At 43.2% G+C, this 19,691-nt stretch overlaps 1 protein-coding gene across 3 annotated transcripts; it reads left to right on the top strand.

The window, feature by feature from the left end:
• The first annotated feature begins 1,514 nt into the window (after positions 1-1,514).
• PSMG2 (proteasome assembly chaperone 2) lies at positions 1,515-18,845 on the top strand. 3 transcript variants are annotated; one of them, XM_026660915.1, is made up of 7 exons: positions 1,515-1,625; positions 2,988-3,159; positions 8,168-8,226; positions 12,105-12,223; positions 14,705-14,878; positions 17,362-17,482; positions 18,505-18,845. In XM_026660915.1, exons 1-7 carry the CDS (start codon positions 1,566-1,568, stop codon positions 18,595-18,597), a joined length of 798 nt encoding a protein of 265 aa, XP_026516700.1. In that variant the 5' UTR covers positions 1,515-1,565; the 3' UTR covers positions 18,598-18,845. The 3 variants fall into 3 exon arrangements, with proteins under 3 accessions (XP_026516700.1, XP_026516692.1, XP_026516706.1); XM_026660907.1 differs by having other exon boundaries at positions 18,502-18,845; XM_026660921.2 differs by lacking the exon at positions 1,515-1,625 and adding an exon at positions 1,644-1,724 and having other exon boundaries at positions 18,502-18,845.
• Positions 18,846-19,691: the final 846 nt, after the last annotated feature.

The following is a 19,691-nucleotide window of genomic DNA, read 5'->3' as shown; positions in this document are numbered from 1 at the left end:
ATGCAGTGCATTCATTTTTGGTGGCTTCTCATATGTCAGAGACTTCCAATCCTTTATGATATGCTCATGATTAGGCAGAAGGTGACTTCTTTCAGAAAACAAAATTCTATTCAATGAGGGGAAAAAATGGTCAGCTGTAGCAGTTGTGACTGGGAGTAAAAAGAGATGAATTCCAACTTCTTTCATCCCAGGAAACAAAGCACAAAAATTGGGTTGAACCATTAGTGATGATAAAGAAGAAGTTGAAATCAAATCTACATTTGTTCATCCCCTCTCTTCCTTCCCTACCCCTGCACAGCAAGCAGGAGTCTCCCGGAGCAGCTCCAAGGCAGAGGGCAGGAGCAGCACATGGCAGTGGGGGGAGGGACAGCTGCAATTGCTAGCTTGCTGGGTGGCTGCAGCACAGGGAACTTAGAGGAGCGGGGAGCTGATGGGGGGGCTGCCGGTCCACCCTCGTTCCAAGCCCCCACCAGCTAGCTGCAACGGGCTGCTCTTCCTGCAAGGAGTAGACAAAGCAAGCGGCTGCCAAACGACGTTAGAAGGGAGCATTGCACAACTTTAAATGAGCATGTTCCCTAACTGATCAGCAACGTAACAACGAAACAACGTTAATCGGGATGACTTTAAGTGAGAAGTTACTGTAACTAATTGACCACTGGAGGGGGTATTGGGAAATTCAGGGGAGTGTACAGACCCTTGGGGGGGTAGGCGTGTAAGGAAGACTGGGTTTCACTGAATTAAGTCTCTTGCTGCAGCACCTCAAAGAGTTACATCAAAGAGGAGCTGCAGTGACTAGGCATTCGGATGTCTGTGCCTTTAATAAAAGGCATTGGAATGCCTGTGCCTTTAAGAACCCAGCCCTGGGAAGCCCCTACTGAGAGGTGCTGTCTGTGAGAGGGGAAATAAAAAAGCCCCTTGGCTCCCCCCCCTATTTTTTTTGTTGCCAAACACTGGGGTCTCAGACCTCTGGGGTAACTGTTACCCTCTCTGCCCCCGTCTGTGCCAGGTGTTTGCCCTCTGTCACGCTCTGGCAATGCCTCACCCCTAGGCTTAACTTCGGCTCCTTCCCCCACATCCCTGATTTTGCCCTTCAGCCCCCTATCCTCACCCTGCCCCCAGCTGCTCCCCTTGAAAAGTCAATTGTTGCCCTCTGCTCAGATCATGGCCACCCCCTCTTCCGATTTCCCCCCTTTGCCCCTTTTTAACCCCTCTAAAAAGCAGTCAGCAGAACCTTATGCCTACTGAGGGCAGGGTGAAGGGCAGTGGCTTCAGCAGATGTTACTGAGCATGCTCAGTTTGTGTGAGGGCGCTGAGCGCACCCTAAGTAGCACTTCCCTACAGAGAGCAGTTTCCTACACTAGGCCCCCGACCCTGTCCCGGGCTCCAGCTGCGCATCAGAGGACCCCCTGCAAAGGAGCCCTACGGAGTGGGGCGGGACAGGCGGTTACAGAGGGCGCCTAACGCCTCCCTCTGTCTCGCCCAAGCGTCAGGCAAATGCGCCGCAGAGCGGAAGGCCCCCGCTGGAGGACAGACGCACACGCACAGCACCGGTTCCTCCCGGCGGGATGTTTGTGCCCTGCGGCAGTTCCGCTGCTCCGGACTTTGAAGGCTTCACGCTCCTGCTGGTAACAAGCCCCCGCCCCCCTCGGTCCCGTCCCAGGCCCGACCCGGCTCAGCAGCTGTCCCGTGTCCAGCCAAGGCCGAGCGCCCCGCGGCTCTAGCAGGTGCCAGCGCCGGGGCCTCCCTGTCCGCGCGCGGTCCCGGGAAGGGAAACTCCGCCCCCGTCACCCCGGGGCAAGAGGGAGCAGCGGGGCGGGTCCCCCGCGGGCGGCGCAAATCGGCGCGGCCGGGCCCGGGCTGGGCTCTGGGTTCCGGCGGAAGCGCCGTGTTGGCTCTTGGTGTCCGGGGACGCGGCCGAGGAGTGACCCGGCCGACCCGCTCGCTGTCGGCTGCCCCCGCTGAGCTGGGAAACAGAAACGGCTTTGCCGTGACTCTGTAGTAACCTGCGGGGAGGAGGGTGTCGCTTGTTATCCCTTCTCCCCCTCCCGCAAACAGTACACGGGCTTAACTGTAGGGATGCGAGTAAAGTTAAGCACCGTGTACCTGTTTGCAGGCTTGGGATCCATGGTAGGTGCTATATATTCAAATACCCTTTCCTCTCGGGAGTGCCACATACCCTTTCCAAAGCCATCCATGGCTGAGTTTGATGCAGTCTTTTTAATTAAGCTTTTATTTCCACTAGCAAAACCATTGTCCTGTTGTACAACTAAATGTTCATTGTTTTCCATACTAAGGCTAATCTTTATGGGTAATAGAGGCAGTAAGTTTTTGTTGTTTTTTTTTCAATAGGGCACATCTTGTAATGCAGTACTGATCTATTAGCATAGGAATGAAATATGGACGATATCTGCCTTCCAATATGTAAAAGGAAGCTTCAGGTTTTCATATCCCATTTTTTAAATATTGGATAAGAGGGTAGTCATTTGAGCATATACTTATATATATAAGTTGTTGTGTTTTAATTTATTAATTTGAATACTACACAGTTGTTTCCAACTCAAAAATCACAATTGAATGTAAAAAAACTGTGTAATATCAAAATAGCCAATAGATGTCACTAGGTGCTAATAATTCCTTTATTAGGTCTTAAAGAATATTTTCTGTCTAGCAAAAAAATTAAGGCCCCAAATTTGTAAACACTTATCCACATGCTTAATTTTATATTGAAATGGGACTATTCACAGATGTAAAGTATAAGTGGTTGCAGGATCTAAACCAAAGTTTGCATTAGTAAAGCTGTTCACAAATTAGCTTTTTTTTATCAATGGCAAGGGCTTACTCTTCGGTGTTTGATTAGTCCAGTTAGGAGAAGAATTCAGATAACTTCATTTCTGACTGTTTGTCAACTATCAATTTTTTTTTACTGTAATTCAGGATGTAGAACACGAATTCATTGTTTTAATGCTAAGAATCTTCTGTTATTTCAGCCAGCTGTATCAGTTGGGAATGTTGGCCAGCTGGCGGTAGATCTAGTTATTTTTACCCTTGGCATGCCTAAAGTTGGTTACTTCTATACTGATTGCCTGGTGCCAATGGTTGGGAATAATCCATATGCAACAGCAGAAGAAAACTCAACAGAGTTAAGTATAAATGCTGAAGGTATGTATTAAAAGTGTTTTTCCAGTATTCCAAAGCTATGTCTCAAATGTTCAGTTGGGCCCCAAACCTGCAATGAACTATACAGAGACACCCCAGTGGAAATGGGGCTCCATGTGGGTGGAGGGGGTACACCCATGTTATGTTCACTGTAGGGTTGGGATTGTAGTTTCCTTGTAAAGCCAGCTTGTGCTGAAACAGAAAACTACATTGTTGAAAGAACAGGAGTACTCGTGGCACCTTAGAGACTAACAAATTTATTAGAACATAAGTTTTCGTGGGCTACAGCCCACTTCTTCGGTATGCATCCAAAGAAGTGGGCTGTAGCCCACGAAAGCTTATGCTCTAATAAATTTGTTAGTCTCTAAGGTGCCACAAGTACTCCTGTTCTTTTTGCGGATACAGACTAACACGGCTGCTACTCTGAAACCTACATTGTTGAAATAATATAGTATGTGCCTTTTTATTTAGCTAAATTACTGTTCCAATCTGATAATTTCCAGACCAAAATTGCCACATTCCCGTTCTTAGATTGCTTAAGTGAACCACTTTAAATGAAGAGCTGTAACAAGAACTCTTATGACTTATCACTAGGGTTGCAGGTTTATCACATGGGGCAGCAATGTTTACCTAAAAAGACATTGCTCAGTGATAATTCTAAGGAAGTTAGCCTTCACATGAAGGACTGAAAACATTCATCCAAGTTCTCTCAGTGTTGTTTCTCTCCACGGATGGGTATATTGTCATGCTAATACTTGTCTGCACCACACTTCCACATCTCTGTACAAAGCAGGCTGCTGGCCAAACATTTGCAGGATGGTGAGCATCTGTCCTTTGCAGACAAGCATTTGCGTAGTTAAAGGATTGATCAAGCACACATAGTATTTCACGCACATCTGGTACAATCAGTCCATCCTATAAGGCTTGTCCAGGCCCAATAGGAGAGGATAGTTGTGGATGTGCTTGATCATCCCAGAGCCTTTCCTTTACTTATCAAGAGGGAAAATTGTTAGCAGGTATAAATGCAGCCCTTGTTGTTGGCAATTTTTCTCCGTTTGTCTGCTTCTTGGAAAAATCCACCAGTGTAGTTCTGCAAGTGTCGTAATGTTGGTCTTCAAATGGTAAATGTGGCATATGAACACCTCCAGTGTGTTTGACCTCATGAGTGACTGTCTCAGCTATTCTGAGAACCGACAGAGGGAAGAGAGAGTTCTTCAGAAGCTGAATTAAATGCCTTCCAGTAAGATAATGTGGTGTTTCCAGACAACTTTCAAGTAGTCGCATCCTGAAAGAGTGGGAACCTGGCAGCGTGGCAGCTTTTAATGGTCTGAGTGAGAGAAAGATATCTCTGAGGAATATACAAGAATTCTCTTCCCTAGCAGCAGGCACAAAAAAACAGAATCTTGTGGAAGTATTGGGCGGAGTCTCTCAGAGAGAACATTTGTTTTGTGCAAAAATCCAGAGTTTAGTAGCATCTCCTTTTGTGTCACTGATGGCATGCAAGATAATTTTAGTGTCAGCTTCCTCATGGGAACTATGAAGAAAAGCCTCAGAACAGTGCCAGGCAGCAGTTTCGCTACACTGTATGACGATAATTTTTTGAGCAATTCTTCGCCTGCTGGAGTGTTTTAACTGCAAGGCATGCAGTTAACTCCTCCTTTGTGTGAATATGAGATGGTAGCTTCTTCAGCTGGACGTTGGAGATTTATGTACTGGATAGGTGCAATACCTTGGAGCCTCTTCGATCTGGTAATATTTTTAATTGATTTCTCTGCATGTGTGTCAAACACCAGGTGGTCTTGGTCATAGGTCAAGTATTTTCTCTGTAACCTCGTAATGAAATGTTCAGCCAAATCTCAGCAGGTATTAATGGTTTCTGGTTTGTCAAGAGCTTATACATCAGCCATACCATCTATGATTGCTATGCTGAGAGGCCTCTGCTGTCAGAAGGTACTGGTCACATTTTCAGGTGCTGGGCGAGGAACAGCATGCAGAATGCACATTAGTTTGCTTTTTGCTTGGCACATATGCATTGTTCCATCACATTCAAACATTGATTGTAGTACCATGGGTCACTTGTACTTTATCAGCTGCACTAGGAATTTGTTACGGATTTTGGAATGAATTGTTAAACCAACAGCCACTTGTAGTGATAGATTAGGCATATGCTGCACAGTTATCCTGTATATGTTGGAAACCTGCCTTTCACTCAAGCACTCCTACGTGAGGCTTTGTGATAAAATGGCAGCCTTGTGCCCCACTTGCTTACTGTAATACTTGGTGGTGCTGAAGTCACTGCAACCACCAGTGCACCACTTAAAGTAGCAGTACAGGTCCTACAATATTATTTTTTTTTCTTAGGTTTAGCAGCAGCTTTGGATTCTTGAAACGCCCACGTAGTGCAGGACAAAATGCTTTTCTGTAAGAAGGTAGCAGTTGCAGACAGTCTTCATATTACTGTTGACATCAATGCTTTCTTCTGCTTTGGATAGTTCCATGTCTTTTTTTGCAGCTTTGAAGGATATGCGCTGTGATTTATTTCTGTGGACAGGATTGCTAAAAACTGCATCCATATCCCACAGTTCACCTTTAATAAGTGGTTTAAGAGCCTTTTAGAGTAGCATTTGTTCCTCTTCAATCATGTTTGAAGCACATTTCTCTGTAATTAGTCTCTGCAGCAGCCATCGCTAACACCTTCCCACCCATAAGAGCAATGGTTTCCAAACTATGGATTGCACCCCCAAATGGAGTTGCACCATCAGCAGATGAGTTATGGGTCCAGTTGGCCATGCTGTCTGCCCCCAGTATTTCCATACTTGGTCCATGAATGCTGCACCAGGAGGCTGTCACTTTTATCTACAAAATGGCAGCCTCCTCATGGCATGACCTTCCACATATGGTGCTTGTGAGGTCACGTTACGTGGAGGCCGCCATTTGGTAGATCAAAACAGCCTCCTGGCGTTTGTGGAGCAGATACAGACAGGTTGGCTGTGCGGATGGCAATTTGCATCATCCATCTGTGCAAGCATCCAGCTCAGGGACCTGAATGCAGAAGATCCTTATCTGTGGGCAGCAGCCTTATCAACAGAGCATCCTCTGTGCTTGAGCTGGTGGGAGCCTATGCTAGCCTTTTCTGAGATAGGACTCTGCAGTGTCTTGTAAGGTCCATAAGGTAGGGCCCATATCTTCCTTTATGGCAACCTGAGTACTCTATTGGCACTCAATAAAGAATCATTGTAAGTCACTGTTTCTCTATTGCCCTAGGATCACCACACAGGGCCGCCTTAAGTCCTGGCTGCCTTTGCTTAACAGTGAATTCCTCTTTGATTTGTGATGAGGCACAATGGACTAATTTTTACACTGAATTCCTGCCTCAGCCTCAAGCAGTGACTCTAGTGTTGCTGTTATGAACAAAAAACAGGAATTCAAGAAATGTGCTTGCAAATATGATGAGGCTTTCTTTGATTTGATTATAGCTTCACCAGAATTTTGGTCAAGAACGAAGAAAGCCCAAAATGCCTGCTATGTCACACAGTGTTATCTAGTGAAAGCATGACACCTAATACAGTTAAATTACACTTGGAAACCCTTCACTAGGAGCATATAAGAAAACGAAGGTAACCTTTCTAGTGCTGGAAAAAAGAACTTTTGTTTCAACAAGTGCAATTCAAGAGAGCCATGTCCGTCTCTGAGCAAGCTCAGAAAGCACCATTTGAGGTGAATTACCATATCTCTCAGTCCAAGAAGCCTCACAAAATTGGATAGATCTTGATTTTTGCCAGCTGCAATCAATAAGGAGAACATAATATGTTGGGAAACTAAGGCAAATAAACTCAAAGCCATACCACTCTCCAACAACACAGTGAAGCAAAGGATTGAGGTGATAGCAGCAGATCAGGAAAACACACTGGTCGAGCATCTGAAAAACATGGATGCTTTTGCTCTTCAAGTTGATGTGAGCAGTGAAGGCCGTGATGCACATTTCTTGGTTTTAGTGAAATACACATGGGAGGGTGCAATTCTCGTAGTCACTGTGTTCTGTCTCCCTCTTTCCAGTCATGAGATGGCACAAGGAATGTTCAAGTGTCCTGTGGGGCTACATGTAAGACACAAATATATTGTGTGATTAAATTGTGGGCTTTTGCACAGTTGGAGCTTTGTCTATGGCAGAACACACAGCAGGTCTGCATGCCTTGATAAAGAAAGTTGCTCCGTCTGCTGTATGGAGTCATTGCAGGAGTCTCAGCGAACAACTGGTATCTAAAGCTCTGAGTCCAGAGCTATGTGATGTTTTGCAGCTGATCTCATCTATTATGAACTACATCAGGACTCAGTCTCTTTGCACGTGTCTGTTTGCAAAACTTGGTGAAGAAACGGGGTCTGATCATGATGTGGCGTTATTCCACAGTGAAGCTCTTTGGCTGTCAAGAGGAAAAGTACTTGGATGATTTTTTTGAAGAAACTGAATGAATTGAATACAGGTCTGCAAGGAAAAAACACCCACATCCTTCATCTGAGTGATTTGAATCATAGGATTCATGAGAAAATTGTTTCCTGGAAGAATAATCTATTGAAGACAACCTATGAATCCTTCCTGCAGCTTTGCCCCCTTGGAAGAGGCTGCTGCTGTCAAAAGCTGGCTTACCATTTCACCAAACTCTGGTTCCAAATGCTTAGCTAGTAACTTCCACCAGTTCAGTGGTTTGATTGTTTTTAAAACTTCAGCGTCAAACATACTGAATTTATTTTTAATAAATGATTGAATATTTTTATTTAGTTTAAATTATTTTAATAAATTATGCTAAATTTAGGCCTTAACAATGATTATCATAATTTTAAATACCTTTTTCTATTTAAAAGTCTATTTAATTTAAATCAAATCTGATTTAAATTAATTTTTATTTAGAATATCCTTTTTTATCCACTGTTATAAATCATATTAATCTGAACATGTCTAACCCTACATTATGCACTTCTTTTCTCTTTACACAACTGTTTTTGTTTTTTGCAGTGTATTCTTTACCTTCTAAAAAGCTTGTGGTTCTCCAGATCAGATCACCGTTTGTAAAGGTGTGTATATTATTGGTTGTTCCCACTGAATCTATTGAAAGCTGAATAAGAAAATGTTCATATCCAAATTCTTTAGCAGTCAAGATTCATGTTAACCATTTTTTGAAATAAATCCAAAAGTAACTATAGCTGGAGAAAGTTTCCAGTACAGAAAATCACTTCTCTTTAAAACGACTCTAAAAATTGTTTCTGGCAAGGCTTCTATCCAGCAAATATATAAAATAATGGGAAATAAGTTGGAATCAAAATCTTTCTAAACTGTTGTAACTAGTAAGATGCTTATCAAACAAATACAGTTGAAAATTGCCATTAATTACCTAATTGTTTATCTACTGTTTGAATTAAACTCTGGTTGTGGACTGCTGAGAAACGACAAACTGGACTTAATCAGATGATAGGTGCATGATGTTGTATATTATTTAGTTATTGTCACTAGGATAGTGGCAGTATTTAATCCATTTATTTTTTGAAAAATCTCCTTATAATTAAGGCTATGTTTTAGTCACAGATATTTTTAGTAAAAATCATGGACGGGTCATGGGCAGTAAACAAAAATTCATGGCCTGTGACCCATTCATGATTTGTACTATATACCCCCAGACTAAATCTGCGAGGTGGGAAGGCGCTGGCAAGCTCCCTACTTGGCTCTCGTCTCCCTGGAAGCAGCAACATCCTTCTCCCTCTGCTCTTAGGCAGAGGCATGGCTAGGCAGCTCTGTCTCTACCCTGAGTGCCGGCTCCGCAGCTCCCATTGGCTGGGAACTGTGGCCAATGGGAGCTACGGAGGTAGCGCACAGAGCCCCCTGGCCACACCTCCGCCTAGGAGCTGAGGGATGTCACCGCTTCTGGGGACCCGACCCCCCCCCCCCCCCCCCCGAGGTAAGCGCTGCCCAGAGCCCTCACCCCCTCCTGTGCCCCAGCCCTGAGCCCTCCTCCCACACCCAAACTCCTGCTGCTGGGGGAGGTGGGTGTGGTGGCCCAAAACTGGCCCTGGGGCTGCCTGAGCTCCTCAGGCGGCCCCTAGGCCAGCTGCACTGGCTGCTGCAGAAGTCCCGGAAAGTCCTAGAATCTGTGACTTCTGTGACAAACTTGCAGCCTTACTTATAATTACACCTCTACCTCGATATAACGCTACCCGATATAACACGAATTCTGATATAACGCGGTAAAGCAGTGCTCCGGGGGGGGTGGAGCTGCTCACTCCGGCGGATCAAAGCAAGTTCGATATAACGCGGTTTCACCTATAACGCGGGAAGATTTTTTGGCTCCTGAGGACAGAGTTATATCGAGGTAGAGGTGTAGTGCACATTTGTGCTGTTTATCTCTAAAATAAATTTATTTCTGCCGTCAAAATGACTCAGTTGTTTCTCAGGATTCTTCATCTACCTCAGAACTGAGGTTATAATGTGAAATGAGGAGGAATTCATATTGTTGTATACTTGCTATGTGGAGATAGTGATTGCCATTAAAGCCAGCATTTACCATACCAGAGTAACTGAGCACAGTTTTTGGCTAGTTCAAGTGTATGGGTTCTTAAAAACCTTCAACATTTACAATCTAGCTGTAGTAGATTTATGATGGGTTGGACCCCCCCTTTTAGGATGCCACCTGTTGTAATGGGGTTTCACTGAGCCGCTCCTGCTCCACCACCCTGGATTCCCTCTCCGTTTGGTGAATTAGGCTCTCCCGTTTCTTGCAGCACACACACATAGGTAGGGCCACACCCAGCTGCAAACAGACGGAAGTAAGCTCTGTGTAAGAGGATTCACCCAGCACTCACGTGCGCATTCCTTTTGGGGAATAAACCCAAAATAATACTGTCTTGCGCTGTATAGAAAAATCTTCATAGCACCCTCTCCCTCAGCGTGAAGAGAGAGATGCACAACTTCTTGCCCCCCAGTTAGAAATTGCACAAACTGGGTTTAATAATAAACAAAACAAATTTATTAACTATAAAAGGCAGATTTTAAGTGATTATAAGGGATAGCAAACCAAACAAAGCAGATTACTGAGCAAATAAAACAAAACACGCATATTAAGCTAAGATCTTAGAGACTGGTTTCAAGAAGTAATTTCTCACCCTAAATGTTGTTTTAAGCTATTAGTAGAGTTTCTCTAACTTAGAGTTCCAGTTATTTCTTCTTACAGACTGGACCCCTGCCTTTCCCCACAAGTTAGTTCTTTTGTCCCTTCATATGTGACAGATTTATGTTACCAGTCTTCCTGGGGCGTCAGGTGATTAGGCTGAGGCCGCAGGATTTTTAGGGAGGAGATGACGGAGCACACCAAGTGTTTGAATTATAAAGCTTTATTGATAAAATAATAAAATAACAGCGGAGAGTGATGCGTGCTCCCCACGTCACTCAGAGGAAGGAAGAAAGCGTTCTTGCCCCAAGCCCACTTTTATACTCTCGCACGCTCTACCCGAGGCTGGCCAGGAGTTCTGTCCTGGGACCAAGTTGTTTAAGGTCCGCTGTTGATTTCCGAATTGCTCCAGCTCTCAGGAGGGTTTTAAGTCCTGTTTTTTTGGGGAGGTGTTCCGTTCTGCGACCTCTGTTCCTGGTGCTTTTTGTACCAGTCCAAACCGGCTTTCTGTGGTTTTTTTCCGCTTTCCCAAAACATACCAGCTCCAGGGACACGAAGCTCTGCGCTCCCCCCGACCCCAGTCTTGCCTGTGTTGTCCATCTCTGCAGCCCTGGTTCAGTGGACTTTTTCTTTTCTTATGGCTGGCTGTGGCTGGGTGAGAGAGAAATGCCGCTGCAGACTTTTTGTCTAGCGCCGTGACCTTGGACTGGGGCCAGCGTCGTCTTGTCAGACTGAGCTTGCTAGCTGCAGTGTTGAGTTAACCCGTTCTCTGCTCTCTTCCTCCTTCCCCCTTGGCCTCTTGCAGCCTGCAAAGGAATCTTTCATTCCACACTCACACCTTTGATCCTTCCCCAAATGCCCTGCAATGCTTGCAACAGAGTTAGCAATATACAATGCTGATTTGCCTCCCCATGGGACCCCCTGAGGGAGAGAGTCCTTGGGTCTGTGACATATGTACTTTTAGCAGTCTTTCTTCTGGGGTATGCAATGGAGGAGAGTCTAGATTAACCTCCTCCCTAGCCTTAAAAAGGATTTACCCTAGCCTTAAAAAGGATTTGTTTTGATCCCCATCCTCCTACAGAGGAAAAGAGCCAGCAGTGTCCAAGGTGGTATTTTGTATCAGGTGACAGGACCACCTGACCTGATAGTGTCACAGCTGTGTCCCAGGATGCCTCTCAGGAAGGAGAGAGATTAGTATCTTCACAGTCTTATTGTTTCTTCCTAATGGCCCATCAAGGCTGTGATGGCCGGTTGTCTGGTGGGTGTCTCCCAAATACACACACAGTTGTAATAGTCAATATTCCTATGTAACAAACTTTAGATACAGAAATGATACGTGCATACAAATTGGATAATCACATTCAGTAAATCATAACCTTTCCAGTGATATCTTACATGAGCCATCTTGCATAAAGTAATCTTAGTTATGCCATATTACTATCCTAACCGTATTTCTATGAAAAATATGGGGTGTAACGTCACAAGATTTACCACTAGGAGCTGGATCGTGCTTTTAGATACTAGTGTATGAAAATAGCTGGTAAATGTTGACTTGATTCATAATCATAAGCATTGTAGTTAAGCTTGGTTCCATCCTTAACCTTCCACTTAAAGCTGTATTCTAAAATAAAGACTTAACAGGCATGAGGAAAATCTAGTTTTAGTTAAATGAACATGATCTTGCATCGTCCCTAAACATTAAAAGCATTACAAACCATAAAAATTGTAGCTTTTTGTCATTTCTTAAATACCTAATCTTTCATTCTGCTTCTTCTCCTCCATCTTGATATAAAGAACAAATATAGGTCATTTTGTCAAACACTGCTTTCTTGGGTGAAAAGCAGTAGATGTGCCAAAGTCATTCTTCTATCAAGCAGCCATGCATATCAGCGTGATGATCAGCAGCTTCATGGGTATGTTCATATGCGTGCTTTAAGGAATTTAATATTCCTGTTCTTTTCCATAAAGTTAACTGACATGTTTCCATTTAGCATAGGTCCCATTACTTTAAATACATTTGATATGGTTCCTTTTGCTTAGCTGTGTGTGTATATGTTGTGCAAACTTAATATTAGGGCTGTCAAGTGATTAAAAAAATTAATCGTGTGATTAATCACAGTTGCAGTCAAACTGTTAAACAATATTAGAATACCATTTATTTAAATATTTTTGGGGTTTTCTATATTTTCAAATATAGGGTCAGGGCTGGGGGTTCTGGGTTTCAGCCCTGCTTGGGGCTTTAGCCCCCCCCCCTCACGGTGTGGGGCTTCAGCCCCCTTAGGGCTCAGAGCTCCAGGTTTCAAGCTCTCCCCTCCCCCCTCCTTGGGGTTTCAGCCCAGTGCAGGACTCAGGGCTTCAGTCCCCTCTCGGGGCGTGGGGCTGCTCCAGGCCCCATCTGCCGCCTAGGAGGCGGCGGATGAGGCTTCAGCCCCCCACTGCTGGTGCCTCCTGCCCCATCCAAAGGTATGCGATTAACATGATAAAGAAATTAATGGGTTCATTTTGCTTTCAGTTAATTACAGGCATTAGCTGCAATTAATTGGCCGCTTTACTTAATATGTATGAAATAGAACTGTAAAGGGATGCTTTTAGGTTATAGTTAAAATTGAATTTTAGTTTGCATCTCACTGTATCCTGGCTGTTTTGTTTTCGCATTTCAGCTTGGATAAAAGATGACTCAGATTAATTTTCAGTTATTGTTAATTTTTGATCAGTTTAAGCTTCTGCTCTTTTACATTAGCAGGACATTGCAATGTTAAGCTTACAAATAATCCAGGGTAATGTTAATTCTTTTAAAAATAAGCATTTTTCAATGATTGAGGGCATCACAATCCATGATTAAAAAATGTGACATCACTGTTTTTGCAGAAGACCTACTGTTATTTCAGTTAAACAAGTCTTCAGTGTCTTAAAGGAGTCTTGAGGTCTATAAATGTTTATCAGTCTGATGGGGATAGTCTGCACCTTAAGGGTACTAGGTGCTATGGGTTCAGCCCATCCCATCATAGTGTGGCCCTTTAAAATTGTGAAAGGTTCTATATCTCCGTATAATAAAGAAAAAGGCTGAGGAGATATAGATAGAGAGGAAGTGTGTGAGGGAATGAATGGTGTTTGGGAGGAAGTCCTGTCACTGTCTTTAAGAGCCTGGGGCCAGGAGATTTTGCAGAGTGGGTGGGTCGAGATTGCTGTAGTCTCACCCAACTGCTGCCTCCTCCTTGATAGCAGGGAGACAGCAGCAGGAAGACTGGCCTGTTGAACCTTCTGAGTTGAAGAACTAATTGGGGAGAAGGAGCCAGTTGAAGGAGAAGCTGGTTGAGGCCCTACAGCTGGCTAAAGTACAAGCCAGCTCTTAGGAGGAAAGCTGAGGACTCCTGGCCTAAGGAGTACCGTAATAACTGCCTGAATTACCCAGCTCCAGGGGGAGAGTATGGGGCTCCTGCCATAAGGGGAGAAACTATGACTGTTTGATGTATATATGCTGTTCTACGAGGAGAGCAAGGGGCTCTCAGTTTCGGGAGAGACAGAGGGATTGGCTACCTTACAATGCCAACTCTAGGAAGGCGACAAAGCGGGACCTGTCTTCTGAACCAGGGCAAGAGCTGATTGGGACTCTTAAATGGACCCACAGTGGGGTGAAAGTGGCACAACTAACAATGAGTTACACTTTGTGGAAAGACTTAATAAATCAGACCCCACAAAGGGGATACATGTTTTGAAGCAGAGTAATCAGGGAGACTGATTGAAAGAAACTGGGGAAGGCGAGTGCTGAATGCAATTACTCAGCAGGTCAGAGATGGTAGATCCAGTCAGTGAACATTTAAGCTCTGATCCTGCCTCCAAAGTGTAGACTTGGGAATCACCTGATTGGAATTGACATGAGCAATCACTTGAACAAGAAAACACGGTTACTAACCTTCTCGTAACTGTTGTTCTTTGGGATGTTGCTCATGTTCATTTCAATACCCACCCGCCTACCCCTCTGTCGGAGTACCCAGCAAGAAGGATCCGAGGGGATGGCAGGTTGGCAGGACCCTATATTGACCGCCATGAAGGCGTGACCCCAGGGCGCACCCAGACCGACCCAAAGGATACTGTTAGGGGGGAAATTTTCTGACTGCTGAGCACGCGGCTTGCACACACCTGATTGGAATTGACATGAGCAATCACTAGAAGAAGAAGATTTACTTCCAAAATGTGCCATTGTGTGTGGCAGATTGCTGATCAGCTTATGTTTTTGCAACCTCAGATTAGCCCGTGGGTTTGACTTGTGGAAGAAAGCAATTCCTGTGCTCTTTCATTACCAGGTTGAGGCCCTAGAAGATTACAATTACCCTTTTACACAAGTAACCTATATAACTATTTACAGTATTCTTGCATTTTATGATTTATTCCAGTACTCCACTACGATACTTACTCTCACCTGCTATTCAGAAAACAGCTGGAGATCTAATGCAGAGGCTAAACTGGAAAGAGATGGAAAAAGTTGCAGCTTATCCAGGAGTAAATGATGCAGACATGGTACTACGTATTCCTGGAGGTGGCATCACAACATTATTATTCAATGAGAGGTGGGTGAGCTGGCTGATGTTAAAGGGAACCATAGTAAGATGTCAGAAGTCCCTGTTTTTATTACCCAGCTACAATCTACTTTTGCCTGTTTAGTCAGATCCCAGGAAAAATGACCATTCATTGTCTTTTCGTGGGATGCTGTGTATATTATTAGTAATGGTATTCTTCAGAAAAACCTGTAGGCGTAGAACAGGAGATTGTCGTCCCCAGAACAAACCCATGATTGAGAGAGGATTTACATGATGTATAAAAACGCTAGCAAAATAGAGCTGCAGCACAGTAGCTAACAATCTGACTTTCATGTTTTTTGAGGGGGCTAGAGGGGAAAAGGAGGAAGGCAGCAATCAAGATCATAATTGAAACACTTGCCCTATTTGATAATTAAGACCAATCTTCTACCATACGTACTTTAACATTTAAGCGCCAAATTAATGCAGAAATTATCTATTATATCAAAATAAGATCCAGAAAACTTTCCTTGTTTGTGAGTTTGGTCCATAACAGAGAGACATGTTGAGTTAAACAGCTTCTGTAACGATACTTGCTTTCATGATGATTGAAATAGTTCCCAATGATATGCTCAGTCTTTAGAGAATAAAATTCTAAACTTTGATTTTGTTGAGTCTTTGGCTTCAGGACCAGCAGACAGTTTAAAAAAAAGAATGCATTTGGGTAAAAAAGACTTGCTTTTAGCATAATGAGTTTCAAGAATTTGACCCTAAAGCCTACCATGCTGAGTGAGTTAAACAACTTTTGCAATGAAGTGTGTTAAATTATTTTGTGCCAGGTACAAGAATTTACTACTTTCTTAGCATACGTTGCCTTTTAGCCCATCTGAACTTTAGCCTTGACAGGGGTTGAAAATCCTGGCCTGTTCCTTGATGCATGTATTATTTGGATCATGGAAGCACAGAGGAGCCCCTATCAAGATTTAGACTATATTGCACTAGGTGTTGTATAAACACAAGGAAAGAGACAATCCTTGCCTTGAAACATTACAATCTAAATGTGATGCGACAAAGGAGGAGATGAGAAAGGAAACAGGTATAGAGAGGTTAAGTGATTTGACCTAGTTCACACAGCAAGTCAGTGGGAGAGCTGGGCCTAGCATCCAGACTTCTTGACTTCCAGTCTACAGGTCTGTGTACACCATGCTGCCTTTCAGAAAGACAGTCTGACATTTTATGCACCAAATACTCTGTATCCCATGCTTCACAAAGCTTAGGCTGAAGATTCAATGTCTCTGCTTTTCTCAGGCTACTATTTTGAATGACTTTCCCAATCTTGAAACTTGAATTGGGTTTAAGCTATTTGTTTTTGTTTTTTTGGGGTGGGGGAGAGGTGTGAATGTTTAACATTTATTTCCCCCTTAAGTTTAGGATAAACTTTCATATCTTTTTAAATTTGCCATTTCAAATGGGAAACTTATTTGAACAGTGTCTTCATGTTGTTCAAATACACATTTCATTGAGTATCTCATTCTTCCTTTATGGTGTTTAAGTAAGTAAGATAGTTATTCGTCTACTCGATGACTAGAATGTCACTGTCTGCTAGTTCTGAAACATTTAGGTACTGTTTTTTAACCCAAGTTTTATTGTAATTCCAGGTTGGAAATATTTATTATTGTATTTGTAATGAATCACTCATTAGAAATGATTGCTGTTTGAATTACTTATACTTCAGTACAAGCTCCCAGTATGGTGGGTGTTTTCCCTCTTCAGGCATGAGGCACATCTTTGTTCATTTTGAAACTGAAGTGAAATTCCTAGGCTAAATATTAAGGGGGGCAGCTTCCAAACTGGATTATATTTAGAATTTTTCTACTTTTCCCCTCAGGCTTATATCAGATGGAGCTCTATCCTCATCCCTAATATCAAGCTACATCCATCCCAAGAATGTGTATTTGTTAGCTCAGTAAAGTTATACTCCCATCAGGCCTTTCCTTGTTGATTAGCCAGATCTAATCCTCTTCCTTGTCTTATTCTGTCCCTCTTGAGATTTCCTTTCTATGTCCTTCCTGTTATCTTCAGTAAATTATCCTCCATCTATATTCATCTGGTTCCAGCTGTTATTCCCTGATTTAACTGCCCATATCTAAGTCCTACCTTCTTTCATAGTGTGGGGGTACTGGTTTTGCAGTGTACATATAACTGCTCCACTTTTCAGTGTTTGTAGTACATGAAGAGATTAAGGGTCAATATCAAAGGATTCTGTATGAATGCCCAAGCAGTAGTACCAAAACCACAAACTAGCTGTGTAGCAGTTCATAATCAGTACTCCCACAGCATAGGATCTATGCCCCCCCAAAAGTCAAGACCAGTTTGTTGACTATCAGAAGGCAAACAAAAAACCTGGATTTTTTTTTTAATTTAAAAAACCAATGGGCTGCTCCTTTTTATGTGTAAGACTAAAAACTGATGTTAAAGTAATCATTGGTGGGGAGTTTTGTGCCAATTGACAATCTGAGCAATTTCTGTTCCAGTTGTTCAAATGGAATTCAAATGGCAGTTCTGGTGAAATTCTGCTCAGAGGGGGACAACATACCTGATGCACTGGCTCTTGTTAACTATCTTAATGAATGGCTCCAGCTAATTAAAAGTGAAGTAAGTACTCTTTCAGCTAAAGTTTTTGCTTTTAGCTCTTATTGTTTTCATTTCAGCAGCTCAAAATTAGAGACTCCTTCCCCTTCATGAATTTGACAGCCTGTCAGATGAGGTTGCATGCCAGAGTAGGTGCTGTCCTTTTGTTCCAAGGTTAGTGGAAGCAAACTCAAACCCAATATGTAGGGCCCTACCAAATTCATGGTCCAGTTTGGTCAATTTCATGGCAATAGGAATTTAAAAATCAAATGTCATGATTTCAGCTATTTCAATTTGAAACTTCACAATGTTGTAATTGTAGGGGTCCTAACCCATAAAGGAGTTGTGTGTGTGTGTGTGTGTGTGTGTATGTGGGGGGGGTCATAGGATTATTGTAGCAGGGGGTTGCGATACTGCTGTCGGCAGCGCTGCCTTCAGAGCTAGGCAACTGGTGGTGGATGCTGGCCAGGAGCCCAGCTCTGAAGGCAGAGCTGGGGGTAGCAGTAGCACAAAAGTAAGGGTGGCATGGGATGGTGCTGCCACCCTTGCATCTGTGTGGCTGCTGGCTAGGGTACTGCCTTCAGAGTTGAGTACCTAGCCAAAAGCTGCTGCTCTCCAGCTGCCTAGTTCTGAAGGCAGCACAGAAGTAAGGGTGGCAATATTGTGACCCCCCCCCCCCCCAATAACCTTGCAATGCCCCTTCAACTCCCTTTTGGGTCAGGGACCCAATTTGAGAAATGTTGGTCTCCCTTGTGAAATCTGTGTAGCGTAGGGTAAAAGCACACAAGACCAGATTTCATGGTCTGTGACATGTTTCATGCTTGAAAAGAATATTACTGTGGTGGGATGGAGTTATGATCCTGTTTGTCTTAAAGCTACTATAATATCAATCTACAGTGATTATAGAGATGTAAAATGCTGCAGTCCAGTACAGCTGTTACTAAATATCCCCCCCAAAAGGGAAGGGAAATGGGAAAAGCCCCCTTGCCAGCTGGGGTTAATGTAATTCCAAAGTTTGTAAATGTATTTTGTTCTTAAATCAGCAGAACAGTGATGTCCCAGCTACTCCTTCACAGTGGAAAATACCACATTCTTGGAGATTACTCTTTGGCAGTGGCCTTCCACCTGCACTCTACTGATTAGTCTGGTATTCTGAAAAATCAGTTGTATAAAATCTGTAACCTCCCTCTAAAGCGTAACAGACAATGTTAATAAATGCCAAGCAACAACAGTATGTACATTAATATCCTCTATTTATGCAACCATTTCCTTTGATATAATGTGAATTTCAAAATGAATGTAGGTCTCACTCTGACTAAAGAGGTATATGGTGTGCACAGAAGTTTTTGGTATCTTCTAGTGACTTTTTTCCTAATAAAATACTTTAAAAAAAGTTTATTTTCTTTTAGAGGGTTAACCACACCCTTTAATATCCTGCTTACCCACCATTACCATGAGGGTAACAAACTTTGATCCTTAGGAATTGCTATGAGACCCTTTACCCCATCAGCCTACTCCCTCTCCCCCCAAATCTTCCTGGCAGTCTAAGCAAGCCACCAGTGATTCCTAGTCCACTATCTGTGGAGGTACTTTGCAGAAGACATATCAGCCTGGACTGTGTTCTCTTTTAACTTCGTTCGACAGGGCGGTAAAGGAGACAACACAGACTCCACCCCTTCCCACAGGCTACAGCGACACTAAAGTTAAAACTGTTGAGGTGGATAATCCTTACTAAAAAAGACAGCAAGTTTGAGTGCTGCCAGCGAAATGCCTCTAAAATTTAAAGAAAAAAACATTTGAGTTAAGATTAATTGGCTGTGTGCAGCTACAGTGTAGAAGTTTAAGATTTACAGGGCTAAGGAATAATTCAAATAAGTACCTTCTATACTTGTTCATTAGCCTGTTAGCTTATAAGCTCACCCCCCCACCCCCCCTCAAGATAGTTAGGTAAAAATAGCTGACCCTGTATTTCAGGGGTTGGAAAACTTTGGCTCCTCCCATGGGTTGTGAACAGCAAACCGTGGCCATGGAGCTGAGGGGCTCCAGGTAAACAAAATGACATATTAGATATTCAGTGATTCCATAGAATTCGGAGTAGATTGTTTATAAGCTGACCCCCACTCTTCAATGCATCACTTTATCAAATATTCAGCTTATGAATGAGTATATACAGACATTACAAAAGTAACATGTATTGTACTGTGGACATAATCAAACCACTTTAGAAGTAGTC

This window comes from Terrapene carolina, unplaced genomic scaffold, assembly GCF_002925995.2.
Source record: "Terrapene carolina triunguis isolate 2854851 unplaced genomic scaffold, T_m_triunguis-2.0 Scaffold58, whole genome shotgun sequence".
Classification (NCBI taxonomy): Eukaryota; Metazoa; Chordata; order Testudines; family Emydidae; genus Terrapene; species Terrapene triunguis.
The sequence above is the reverse complement of the archived record's forward strand: the minus strand, read 5'-3'. Positions and strand labels throughout refer to the sequence as shown.